This window comes from Orcinus orca, chromosome 1 (assembly GCF_937001465.1).
Source record: "Orcinus orca chromosome 1, mOrcOrc1.1, whole genome shotgun sequence".
NCBI lineage: Eukaryota > Metazoa > Chordata > Mammalia > Artiodactyla > Delphinidae > Orcinus > Orcinus orca.
Genome location: NC_064559.1, coordinates 109430878 through 109445011, shown reverse-complemented (window position 1 = coordinate 109445011; position 14134 = coordinate 109430878). Strand labels below are relative to the sequence as shown.

General features: G+C 45.5%; 1 protein-coding gene and 1 long non-coding RNA gene across 3 annotated transcripts in view; one reads left to right on the top strand and one right to left on the bottom strand.

The window, feature by feature from the left end:
- Window positions 1–10924, bottom strand: part of VTCN1 (V-set domain containing T cell activation inhibitor 1) — a 69408-nt gene extending 58484 nt beyond the window's left edge. Inside the window, 1 exon segment of the mRNA XM_033436530.2 lies at window positions 9669–10924. Coding sequence (XP_033292421.1) covers window positions 9669–9700 — 32 coding nt within the window. The 5' untranslated portion in view covers window positions 9701–10924.
- Window positions 9825–11066, top strand: LOC125964615 (uncharacterized). Of its 2 annotated transcripts, none has more exons than XR_007477806.1 (3): window positions 9825–9951; window positions 10592–10768; window positions 10913–11066. It is a non-coding gene; the product is annotated as an uncharacterized LOC125964615 (long non-coding RNA). The 2 variants fall into 2 exon arrangements; XR_007477807.1 differs by having other exon boundaries at window positions 9844–9951; window positions 10621–10768.
- Window positions 11067–14134: the final 3068 nt, after the last annotated feature.

Genomic DNA, 14134 nt, shown 5'->3' with positions numbered 1-14134 from the left:
TACCTTGGTGCAGTGAGGACAAAACCCCACTGGAGTAACTTAAGGAGAGAATAATAATAGAATTTGCAGTTTACAGTAAGTGTCTGCTAAACGCTTTACATGCATTCATTCACATATTTCTCACAATCTTACGGTGCAGATTCTAATATCATGCCCATTTTACAGATGAGGAAGCCAGGCCCAGAGACGATAAATAACTTGCCCAAGGCCACACGGCTGGAAAGTGGCGGAGCCTGGGTTGCAACCCACTGCCAGGTCCAGTCTGCCCCGAGCTTGAGCCACCCTTCAAGCTCCCTCTACAACACCAGCAAGTCATAGTTCACTAACTCTGGGCAGCTTTCAACAAGTTTGCTAAGAAGGGAAAAAGAGGGGGGGCAGGAGAGGTTGTGGAGCTGAGAGAGGGCTTTTCTTTTAAACTAGAAAACACTGACATTCAGGTGGCATGCTGACAGGGATACTGGAGGAGGGCAGAGGAGACGGATCCAGGGCACAGAGGGGTTGCCCTTCTCTCGGAGCTGGGCTCGTCCTCTGGTACCAGGATGGACGCAGAGAAGAAGGGTGCAGATGAGTGTGGCAGGGGGCCGTGGAAGAGAAAAGTTGAGGGAGCCAGAATCTGCCGGGCTCCTATTTTCTCAGTGAAGGATACAGAGAGATAAGAGGCTTGCAGGAGGCCTGGAGAGAGGAGAGGTGTGAAATGGCCTTTTTGGGGTGAGGAGGGAGGAGAACGCAGTGAAAAGCCAAGACAGGGAGCAGAAAGAGACAATTCAATACCCTGACACTTCAAGGATGCTCTGTTTCTCAAATCTTTCATGCTTTTTATTCTATGAAATTTTTCAAGGATGCTCTGTTTCTCAAATCTTTCATGCTTTTTATTCTATGAAAGTTTTCATTCTAAATCTGCAGGGAAAGAAAGAGGGGAAACTGTCTTCCCTTTCTCTCATTACTGCTATGCTGGAGCGGTAGGAATACATTTGGAAGAGATGTGATAGTAAATCTGAAACATCCCGGGCAGAGGGTTTGGGATTGTGGGAAGCTTCATGTTTTTTTCCTTGGTTTTCGTCAAGGCCCATCTGCCCCTCTTTAGAACACTTCTTAAGGAGAAATGCGGAATGATAAATGATCACGGGTGAAATTTATCACTATCAGGAGTCAATCCTCGTGCTCTCCCTGAGGAATCACAGAGCCCAGAGAGAAGGCTAAAACAGCATCACCTGAAGGGCTTGTTAAAACACAGATTGCTTAAATTCCATATATATGTGTTAGCATGCGGTATTTGTCTTTCTCTTTCTGACTTACTTCACTCTGTATGACAGACTCTAGGTCTATCCACCTCACTACAAATAGCTCAATTTCACTACCAAACGTAAGGTAGATAGCTAGTAGGAAGCAGCCGCATATCACAGGGATATCAGCTCGGTGCTTTGTGACTGCCTGGAGGGGTGGGATAGGGAGGGTGGGAGGGAGGGAGACGCAAGAGGGAAGAGATATGGGGGCATATGTATATGTATAACTGATTCACTTTGTTATAAAGCAGAAACTAACACACCATTGTAAAGCAATTATACTCCAATAAAGATGTAAAAAAAAAAAAGCAAAAAAACCAAAAAACACAGATTGCTGGGCCCTGCCCCTAGTTTGGGATTCGGTAGGTCTGGAGGGGGGAGTGCAAATCTGCATTTCTCGGAGGCCCAGACCAAGGAGCGAGTGTTACCACTCCAGGCAGCGAGCACTTTCCTGAATCTCGTAGAACAAGGACTAGAGAAGAAGGTATCTCCACTGAAATCCCAGAAGAATTCAGACACAGAGGTCCCTTAAGCCCAGCTGCTACTTTTGGACTGGTTATTCCTCACCTTCCCTTTGAGTCACTTTGTTATTTTGTAAAAACAACGGGAGGGCATGACTGAATAAGTATCTAACACATACATTGGTAACTACGTGCAAGGTGCTGCTCTGAGCTCTTTACATGGATTAACTCATTTAGTCTTCACAACAAATGAGAGGCTGGTACAATTATTAACTCCAATTTCCTGAGGAAATGAAAACACAGAGAGGTTCAGCAACTTACTTGGGGCCACCCAGCTAGGAGAGCAGGAATATGAGACTAACCCCAGCACCGACATTATTTCCACTTCTTTTTATGTCAAAGGTAAATATGGATGAAGCTTTGGTCTCTCAGATTTAGGGATCTTTGATGTTTTGGTAAATCGTGGTCAGCTGGGGTCCAGTACGGTTTTTAGCTAGGGTCACTGGGCAATATGGAATCATTGAAAGAGCATTATTCTACCCATTTTTAACTGCATGACCCTTTGGCAAGTTGCACAATTTCTTTTTATTATCTCATAGATAAAATGAGGGGGTGTACTGACTTCCTGAATTTTCAAGCTTTGAAAGGATGTAATTTTCACTGAGTTTCAATCACTTCTCACTCATCTAGAGCAGCTGCCTGAAACAACACAGACCCAGGGTTGATACGCCACAGGCTCCGGCTTGTTCTGGGGACAGCGCCCTCCTCGGCCGGCTGAGAACTCTTCCACCCTGGCCGTCTGGTCCCTGAGGAGTTTTGCCAGTGTTGAGCTGGGGTCTGCTTTAAGTGGCAGGAGATGAGGCAGAGCTGATTAGAAAGATAATTTTCTAATAAAAGTCAGTATAGAGGTCTAGGTAGGAGCTTGTTGGTTTCTGCTGACCCGGGGCACATGGAGCGGGTCATCTTGCCTCAACATTTGCATCTGTGAAATGGAGATAATTAGGAGTGTGGTGTCGTTTAGCTAATTAACCATTACCCAGCGCTTGGTCATAGCCCCATAGCTCCATCGGCCCCCTGAAGGCTGCAGCTCTTGACAACAGCAGTGCCTCATCGGAAGATTTATTTGCTGAGCTTGTACACTCAAGGACCTCCCAGACTCCCCTCACCCACCTTAATGCTTGATACTGGCAGAGCCATACATATATTCTAAACCCTAGTCATCCTCAGGTTGACAGAAGAATGGTCTCAGACTCACAGACAACAAAAGGTGGGGTGGACTTTTTTTTTTCAAAATAAGAAGCTGAAAAACTCTGAATAGTCTCCAGAGTGTTGTTAGAGTGACCTGGCATTAAGAGACCCCGGTAGCAATTTATCCAAAGTATACTAGAACGCGTAGTTCACAGCCATGTATCTGGAATTGTAGAGAGATTTGCAGATGAAGACTCTAGCAATAACTCTTAGGATGTGCCAGGCACATAATTATCACATGCCATTCAAAGAACTCTAGGAGTTAAGTTCTATTATCAGCCCATTTCATAGGTAGGTAAATTGAGGCCCACACAGTTCAAGGTGGCACAAGGATTTGAACCCAGGCAGTGTGATTCCAGAGCCAAGATGGGTAGCCATGGAGCTACGCTGCCTCCCTATGACAAGGGACAAGACAAAGGCCAGGCCCTCGACGAGCCAACCCCACTGAGGGAAACAGACGAGCACAGGAACAGGTGTTCATCAACATGGCTGACCACGAACATAAAAGGAGCAATTAACTGCAACTAGAAAGATCCAGCAAGACCTCAAAGTGGAAGCGGCATGCGAGCTGAATGCCGAAAGAAATGAGTAACATTGCAGCAGGTGCAGATGGGGCTAGAGCAACATGCTAAGGAGGTAACCTGCCCCTGGTGTGGGCAGGAACACAGGCACCTCCTGTTTAGTCTTTCTTCCAATGTGCAATTTATCTCATTTTCCAACTCTCTGTTCTGCTCATGACGATGGGCACTCAAGGTCCCAAAGTCTCAGGTTTTATAGGCTCAGAGGGTCTGAAAGTTGGACCCATCTTTTCATACCTCGATGGGGTTTCAAGTGTCAGCATGGCCTGTGCTGAGATCCTCCCCAGGCCAGGCCTTTGGAGACATTTTCTCAGTAGGCAAACTTCTGTTATGTTGCCAAGCACCACTTTGGCCATCAAAGTCTGGTATGTATGAGCCAGCCACCAGCTCGAAATCTTGGGGGCAATGGGAAACCAAGATTTTGGAACAAAGTTCCCTGTGCCTCCCTTGTTCTAGCCTCCCTCATTCTCTGTTTCATCCACCTTCCTCTGGTTGACTTCTGCTCCTTTTCTATGCAGTGGCTTCCTTCCTTTGACATGTCTTCATTAATCCCATTGTGGCTGGCGATTTCCCCCAGTCTTAAGTGCTCTGAAGAGCTCTCTTCAGATACAAGAGCCAGAATGAGACAGATGAAGAATCCAGGGAGAAGGAAGGAAGGGAGGGAGGAAGGGAGGGGGGAAGGGAGAAAGGGAAGGAAAGAAAGAAGAAAGGAAGGAAAGAAGAAGGAAAAAGGGAAGGAAAGAAGGAAGAAAGAAAAGAAAGAAGGAACAAATGAAAGAAGGAAGGAAAGGAGGAGGAAAGGAAGGAGAGAAAGAAGGGATGAGGAGGCCGGGGAGAAAGGAGAGCAGAGTAACTATGTTAAATCCATGCCACTGGGTCTCACTTCTGCTTTAGCTGTGTCTCTGCTTTCTGGAAGGAGAGCTACAAGATGCTACAGCTATCTGGTATTCTCTGTTGCCAGCGCATGGTCAACACACCCATGAACCTAGACTCAGGATCCTTGCCTCTTCCTGGCCTCATCTGGGTTCAGGAGCTACTTGGCATCATATCTTCCTCACTTTCTGGGCAAAGCCACATGAGTTCTGCTTAAATGCTGCACAGGCCATATTATTGTCTGGATTGGATCTCCCGACCAGCACCAGGCCTGATACCCCTACCAGTCCAGGGTGCTCCATGAAACTTCTCTGTTGACATCCATGAGACCCTTCTATCCTGGTTTTATCCTACCTCTCCCACCACTTGCTCCCAGTTCTTTCTTTGACTCACCTTCCTCTGCCCACCCTTAAACGCTGGTGTGCATCAGCTTCCCATCCCCGGTCCCTTGCTCCTCTCCTGCTATGTGCTCTCCTTACAAGACATCCCAGCTGACTATTCCCTGCCTCCTGCTTCTGACTCTCAAACTGACATCTCCAGCCCTGACCTCTCCCAGTTTCTCTCAGTGGATGCTGTCCACTGAGCATCTCCGCCTAGAGGCCCCAGGAGAACCTCAAATTCTACACATGCCGAAGTTAACTCTCATCTCTTCTCCCTCTTTCCCAACTCACTGTATCTAATCCAGGAACATGGGGTTCATTCCAGGCTCCACCCTTTGCCTCATCCATTCCTATTCTGTACCACCCTACCTGCCCCTCCATTCATTTACCAAATATCACCAATTTTTTTTTACATCTTTATTGGAGTATAATTGCTTTACAATGGTGTGTTAGTTTCTGCTTTATAGCAAAGTGAATCAGTTACACATATACATATGTTCCCATATCTCTTCCCTCTTGCATCTCCCTCCCTCCCACCCTCCCTATCCCACCCCTCCAGGCGGTCACAAAGCACCGAGCTGATCTCCCTATGCTCTGCAGCTGCTTCCCACTAGCTATCTACCTTATCACCGATTTTAAGTCCTAAACATTTCTTGAATAGTTTTCCCCTCTCTGGACCCCTGCTATCATTCTCAACTTCAGGTCCTGAGCATTCCTTATGTAACTGTTTCCCTGCAGTTTCTCTGCCCTCCTATCCATTCTCTATGCTGCCTCTGGAATAACCTGCCTAAGATGAAAACCACCAAGATTCCCTTGCTTGAGACTTCAATGGCTCTTCATCACCCACACCAAATTCCTAGCTCTGAGTCGGCTTGATAAAGGCCCAGCATGGCCTGGCTCTGCCTCTCCAGCCTCATCTCAGCACCCCCCGCCTCAAACTTCACGCTCGGGTAATGATATGGAGTAGCTTGTAACTCTCCAACACCCCATGCTGCTTTGTGAGCTTTATTCCATTATCCTATCCCATCCTGTCCTGTCCTGTCCTATCCCCTCTGTCTAGAGGGTCCTTCCCATCCTTCTTCACCTGGACTATGCTACTTCATCCTCAAGACTTAGCCCAGCCATCACCTGGTTCAAGAAACCTTCCCCAAAGCCTCAGGTTAGGGAAGTGCTCCTGTTGCATTCTGCCCTATTGTCTCATGGCTTATGAACAGCAGGTTGGAATTGTCTGTTTGGGAGTCTTTCCTTCCCATTAGCCTAAAATCCTGTCAGTGTTTTAGTTGCCTTCGCACTAGTGCACTAGTGCCTGGTGCAGTGCCCAGCACATAGTAGGTGCTCCATTAATGCTGTTGATTAGAATGTAACCCCTTCAGATCAGGGATCATGACTTTTCCACCCACAGACTCCTAGCAGACACTCAAATGTTCCACGGGTCACAGTTATGGTCAATTAATCTACAACAAAGGAGGAAGAATATACAATGGAGAAAAGACAGCCTCTTCAATAAGTGGTGCTGGGAAAACTGGACAACTACATGTAAAAGAATGAGATTAGAACATTCTCTAACACCATACACAAAAATAAACTCAAAATGGATTAAAGACCTAAATGTAAGACCAAACAATATAAATATCCTAGAGGAAAACACAGACAGAGCACTCTTTGATATAAATTGAGGCAATATTTTTTTGAATCAGTCTCCTAAAGCAAAGGAAATAAAAGCAAAAATAAACAAATGGAACCTAATTAAACTTAAAAGCTTTTGCATAGCAAAGGAATCCATCGACAAAATGAAAAGACAACCTATTGAATGGGAGAAAATAATATTTGCAAATGATAAGACTGATAAGGGGTTAGTACCCAACATATATAAACAGCTCATACAACTCAACATCAAAAAAACAAACAACCCAATTGAAAAATGGGCAGAAGAACCAAACAGACATTTCTCCAAAGACATACAGATGCCAACAAGCACACGAACAGGTGACCAACATTGCTAATTACTAGAGAAATGCAAATCAAAACTACAATGGGGTACCACTTCACACTGGTCAGAATGGCAATCATTAATAAGTCTACACATAACAAATGATGGAGAGGGTGTGGAGAAAAAGGAACCTTCCTACACTGTTGTTGGGAATGTAAGTTGGTGCAGCCACTATGGAAAACAGTATGGAGGTTCTTCAAAAAACTAAAAATAGAGTTGTCGTATGATCCAGCAATCCCACTGCTGGGCATATACCTGGACAAAACTATAATTTAAAAAGACACGTGCACCCCTATGTTTGTAGCAGCATTATTTACAATAGCCCAGACATGGAAACAACCTAAATGTCTATCGGCAGAGGAATGGATAAAGAAGATGTGGTATGTATATACAGTGGAATACTACTCAGCCATAAAAAGAATGAGATAATGCCACTGGCAGCAATATGGATGGAACTAGAGATTATCATACTAAGTGAAGTAAGTCAGACAAAGACAAATGCCATATCACTTATATGTGGAATCTAAAGTATGACACTGATGAACTTTTATGAAAGAGAAACAGACTCACAGACATAGAGAACAGACTTGTGGTTGCCAAGGGGTGGGGGGTGGATGAGGGATGGAGTGGGAGTTTGGGGTTAGCAGATGCCAACTATTATATATAGGATGGATAAACAACAAGGTCCTACTGTATAGCACAGGGAACTATATTCAGTACCCTATGATAAAGCATAATGGAAAAGAATATGAAAAACAGTGTATGTATGTGTATAACTGAATCACTTTGCTGTACACCTGAAACTAATACAACATTGTTAATCAACTGTACTCCAATATAAAATAAAAAGTAAAAAAAATAAAATAAAAACTAGACAGTCTCATGTCAGTTAAGGTCACATTTGGCTGTTTAAAGTTAATAAAAAACTTGACTTCAAAACAAAACAAAACAAAAAACACAACATTGTGAGTCAACTATACTTCAATAAAACAAAAAAACAAAAAAACCCTCCACAACCTGATTAAAAAATGAGAAGAACTGAATAAACATTTTTCCAAAGAGGAAATACAGATGGCCAACAGGCATGTGAAAAGATGCTCAACATTGCTAATCATCAGGGAAATGCAAGTCAAAATCATAATGAGATACCACCTCACACCTGTCAGAATGGCTATCATCAAAAAGAACACAAATAACAAATGTTGGCGAGGGTGTGGGGAAAAGGGAACCCTTGTACACTGTTAGTAGGAATGTAAATGGGTGCAGCCACTGTGGAAAACAGTATGGAGGTTTCTTAAAAAACTAAAAACAGAGTTACCATATGACCCAGGAATTCCAATCCTGGGTATATATCTGAAAAAAACAAAACCACTAAGTCTAAAAGATACATTCACCCCAATGTTCATAGCAGCATTATTTACAATTGCCAGTATATGGAAACAACCTAAGTGTCCATCAACAGATGAATGGGTAAAGAAGCTGTGGTGTATATATATATATATATATATATATATATATATAATGGAATACTACTCAGCCATAAAAAAGAAAGAAATTTTGCCATTTGCAGCAACATGGGCAGACTTGGATGACATTATGCTAAGTGAAATAAGTCAGACAGAGAAAGGCAAATACTGTATGATCTCAATTACATGTGGGATCTAAAAAATACAACAAACTAGTGAATAAAGCAAACAAGAATCAGACTCACAGACCTAGAGAACAAACTAGTGGTTATAAATGGGAAGAGGGTATGGGGGAGAGGCAACAGAGGGGTAGGATATTAAGAGGCACAAATTGTTATGTATAAAATAAATAAGCTACAAGGATATACCTACAAGGATATACTGTACCACACAGGGAATATAGCCAATATTTTATAATAACTATAAATGGAGTATAACCTTTAAAACTTGTGGATCACTATATTGTGCACCTGTAACATTGTACAGCAACTATACTTCAATTAAAAAAAAAAAAAAGAAAAAAAATGTTCCATGGATGAAGGCTGCTTCCATTGATGGCCATGAAGGGAAAAGGGGAAGACAGTTCTGACCACAAAGCTCCTAAATGTACCATGCAGGCAGGCCTGGTAGGACATACACACCAGCATCCCATCTCCAAGTGGCATGCATTCTGAGTGTGAGATTTGAAGATAGTAAGCTCTCTGGTAATTATTTAAGAAAATAATCCACTGGGTCCGCAGAGGATGGGGAGATCCTCTCATGAACTCTCCCACATCACCAATGGCCATGATCACCTCATGAACTTAATATACTCATAAAATGTATGAGTATATTAAGGAAAATTATGGCCTTGTTAGGGTGGAGAGTGGACACCAGCTTCACCCAGATGGGCTCCACCCGCTTCCCTGGAACAGCCCTCCAGCCCCCCTGCTTCCCACCCAGCTTGCCCATCGGCCCTCTTCCCAGTGGCCTCTTTGCACAAAGGTTCAGCCATGCTCACCTCCTTCATCCTGGGGGCTACAGAGGGTCCACCTGCATTCCACCCATCATCAGTCATAGATTCCCTTCCACCCTCCCAAATAGCCCTATGCCACCCTGCTCAGTGCCCCCACAAGAGCCTTGACATCCCAGCCTGGCACACACACTGGCATGTGACAGCCCTCCATGGCAGAAAACCAACCTGACCCTGAACGGGGGTCTTGAGAGGCTGGGGTGTAATGTTAAACTGAGTCCACTTAGGCTCTTGTCTGGCCAGATTCCCGCCAGCCCAATGCTGGATCAGATAAGGGTACAGGTGGGGACCTATGGGACAGCCCAGCAGTCCTCAGCAACCCCCAAAGCCCTCACCCCAGTTTCCTCCACCTGTAAGCATAGAGAAGAGAGTGCTACCTCCAGAAGATGACCTGCCCCCGGGAAGCCATGGTGGGGGGAACAGGCCCTTCCCGCAGGGCGCTAGATGCTGGGGTGAGTGGAGCTGCCGCTGCCTTCCCGTTGCCGTGACTCACAGCTGGCCAGGGTGCGCCGGCCTTAAATACTGGGCTCAGACGGGAGTGGTCAGTGCAGCTGTGGATGGCTCAGAAGTCCTGCTGCTGAAGTCCCTGCAGGCACAGAGGCTGCCTGTCCCAGCCAGGGAGGCCAGGCACGCGGAACCGCCTTGCCAAGCCTTGACCCGGTGAGAGGGTGGGAAAGAAAAGCTTCCCAGGCCCCCCTGCTTCAGGGCTCATATTCACACACGTCAATTCTGACTGAGGAAGGGAGAGCTAGGGAGGGAGAGTTCATCTCCACCTAAGCAAGGACTGGAAGAGCTCAAAGTGGCGGGTCTGTGCCAGGAAGTCGGGAGGCTGGGAGTCCTTCCTGTGGTGGCTGGTGCTCAGACAGAGGCTGGGTCATCCCTGGTGGGATCTCTTGTGGAGGACACTCGTGCTGAGGGACCTCAGAAGGCTGTGAGCCAAGATGACAAGAGTACTGAGTCTGTCACTCAAGACTGAGCTCACCTCGGGCCCCTGAGACTGCCCGGCTGGGTGGGCAGATCTCCACTGGTTTCATTTCAGTTAAAGGGTGAGAGGTCCTGCCCTGCCCACCTCACAACTAGTTTGAGACTCCAAAATGACACAGAACGTGCACTACATAGAAGCTATTGCTGTTGGGTGAGTGGGTTAGAAAAACTGGTCTCTGACATTTCATCCAGCACTCAGATTTCCAACAAGACAGGAAGTCTAAGGCATAAAGCCTCTCTCTCTCTGTATTGTCTCCTCCATCCCCCGAAGGGGCACCCTGGATGGGAAACATACACTGACTGGATGATTCACCAGCTACTAGCTGGCTACTGTGTTTATTTCAGGGTAAAGATGCCCCAGGACTTCAGCTGAATGACTCCAGTGTTGGTGCACCAGCTGCTGGAATAAGCATGGAGCACAGCTGGGAAAGGAAGAGAGAACCGGGTGGTGGGGAGAAGACAGAAGAGGAGAGGGTAATTTAATAGTGGGAAGGTCTGTCTTTGTTTTTATTTCTTTAAATATTTTTTCTCTCTAGGCTTTTTTTAAAAATTTAAGTATAGCTGATTTACAATGTTGTTAATTTCTGGTGTACAGCAAAGTGATTAAGTTACACATATATATTCTTTTTCATTATAGGTAATTACAAGATATTGAATGTAGTTCCCTGTGCTATTCAGTGGGTCCTTGTTGATTATCTATTTTATGTATAGTAGTGTGTATCTGTTAATCCCAAACTCCTAATTTATCCCTCCCCCCTTTCCCTTTGGTAACCATAAATTTGTTTTCTGTGCCTGTGAGTCTGTTTCTATTTTGTACATAAGGTCATTTGTATCATTTTTAAAAAAAGATTCCACATATAAGTGATATCATATGCTCTTTGTCTTTCTCTGTCTGACTTACTTCACTCAGTATGACAATCTCTAGGCCCATCCGTGTTGCTGCAAATGGCAATATTTCATTCTCTTTATGTCTGAGTAGTATTCCATTGTATACGCGTACAACATCTTCTTTCTACGTTCCTCTGTCGATGGACATTTAGGTGGCTTCCATGTCTTGGCTATTGTAAATAGTGCTATGAACATTGGGGTACATGTATCTTTTCGAATTAGGGTTTTCTCCGGATATACGCCCAGGTGTGGGACTGCTGGATCATACGGCAACTCTATTTTTAGTTTTTTAAGGAATTTCCATCCTGTTTTCCATAGTGGCTGCACCAATTTACATTCCCGAAAACAGTGTAGGAGGGTTGTTGGAAGATCTTTAGAGTCAACCAGAGCCAGGTCCAAATCCTGGGTTCTTAATCACGTGACTTTGGGGAAATTCCTTTACCATCCTTCAAGGCCTCTCTTACTGGGCTGGGGTGCAGAGTACCTGAGGGGCTCCACATGCTTTCCCCTTCTCCAGAGTAAGTAAAGGGGTGACGCCTGGGGCTTATGAGGTGCCTGTGCTAACTGGATCCTTTCTGGGTCTGGGGAGGCTGAAGGAAGTGGGAGCAGTGATTTCAGTAATTACTATAAAGTGTCCATCGACAGATGAATGGTTAAAGAAGATGTGGCACATATATACAATGGAATATTACTCCACCATAAAAAGAAACGAAATTGAGTTATTTGTAGTGAGGTGGATAGACCTGGAGTCTGTCATACAGAGTGAAGTAAGTCAGAAAGAGAAAAACAAATACTGTATGCTAACACATATATATGGAATCTTAAAAAAAAAAAAAGGTTCTGAAGAACCTAGGGGCAGGACAGGAATAAAGACGCAGATGTAGAGAATGGACTTGAGGACACGGGGAGGGGGAAGGGTAAGCTGGGATGAAGTGAAAGAGTGGCATGGACATATATACACAACTAAATGTAAAATATAGCTAGCGGGAAGCAGCCACATAGCACAGGGAGATCAGCTCGGTGCTTTGTGACCACCTAGAGGGGTGGGATAGGGAGGGTGGGAGGGAGACGCAAGAGGGAGGGGATATGGGGATATATGTATATGTATAGCTGGTTCACTTTGTTATAAAGCAGAAACTAACACACCATTGTAAATCAATTATACTCCAATAAAGATGTTAAAAAAAAAAATCCTATACATCTGACCCACCCCAAAGGCACAAGGTTTCTGCCCAGTCCTCAACCAGCCTCAAAAAGGACAGGCTCCCCTCAAACAGCCCGGAGCAGGGTCACCCAGTATGTCTCCTCCAGCCAGCCATCATCACTACAGGATGGGCTAAGGAAGGTCTGGAGGAAAAAAACAAGACAACCCACTGACAGATAAAGTGACCGACAAGCAGCTTCTGTGAGGAGGAAAGCTTGAGGAGCCCACCCGCCACGAGGGCAAGCACCGTCAGGCAGCGACACAGAGCTAAAAGCCTCTGCAGAAGCAAACAAACATCATCTGGTTCTGTCTCCAAAACCTGAAGAGCGATGCATGTAAAATAACAAAAAAATCATTGCAAAGCAACAGACCAATATTGCAAAATGTTAGAATAACATAAGATTGTGTGCGTGTGTGTGTGTGTGTGTGTGTGTGTGTGTGTAGAGAGAGAGAGGCTTTGAAACCTTCATCTCTCCAGGATTTGAGAGCCTCTCTAGACACTTTCTTCTCTGAGAAACGCCTAAAGCCTCCTGCTCTGTCCTGTCTCCAGGCCGTTTTCCTTCACCTGTCCCATAAGTGATGGGGTTCTTTGTGATTCTGTCCTCTGCCTTCTCTTCCCACAGGGCCCATGTCCCCTGGGCGACCGTGTCCACGCCTCTGCTTCAACTGCCCCCTTCTGCAGACTGGGACATCTGTACCCCCAGCCCATGGTTCCTGACAGGCCTCCGGGACCACATGTCCCGCTGCTCCACTTGCTGTCCTGCAGGAACCACAAAACCACACGTGTCCAAGCTGGAATGCACCCTTGTCCATCTCTAACCCCACTGCTCCTCCTGGGTTACACCTCTTGGAAACGGCAGCATCCCATGCCAGATTGCTCAAGCCAAAAACTTGGAAGTCAGGGCTTCCCTGGTGGCGCAGTGGATGAGAGTCCGCCTGCCGATGCAGGGGACACGGGTTCGTGCCCCGGTCCGGGAAGATCCCACATGCCGCAGAGCGGCTGGGCCCGTGAGCCATGGCCGCTGAGCCTGTGCTCCACAATGGGAGAGGCCACAGCAGTGAGAGGCCCGCATACCACCAAACAAAAAAACCCAAAAACCTGGAAGTCAGCCTCTACTCTCTCTTCCCCTTGCTCTTTACACCTCTGTGCTCCCCAAGTCTCATGATTCTTCCTGCTTGCATTAGTTTGCCCCCGTCGACATAACAAAGTACCGCAGACTGGATACGGAAATGCATTTCCCCACAGCTCTGGAGGCCGAAATCCAAGATCATGGTATCAGCCGGGTTGGCTTCTTCTGAGGCTTCTCTCCTTGGCCTGAAGATGGTTGTCTTTTCCCTGTGTCCTCACATGGTCTTCCTTCTGTATGTCTATGTGTCTCTCCCCAAGATCGACAAGGAGAAAACAGATTTTGTGTTTGTTTCACACATCTGCTCTACCTTTTGTCCGAATCCTAAATTGTTCTTCTATCTTATAAGTACAGCAGCCGTATAGGATTAAGCCAACCCTAATGACTGTTAACTTAATCACCGCTTTAAAGACCCCTATCTCCAAATACAGTCACAATCTGAGGTACTGGGGGTTAGGACTTCGACATATGAAATTTTTCAGGGGAGGACACATTTCAGCCCATAATACTCCTTTATGCTTCCAAAATCCACCCCCTTCTCTCTATCCCTATTAGTATCTCTTAAATTCGATCCCCGTTTGAAGTGAATTATTAAGCAGTCTCCTATTTCTATTTCTGCTGGAGTGATTTTTCTAAAATG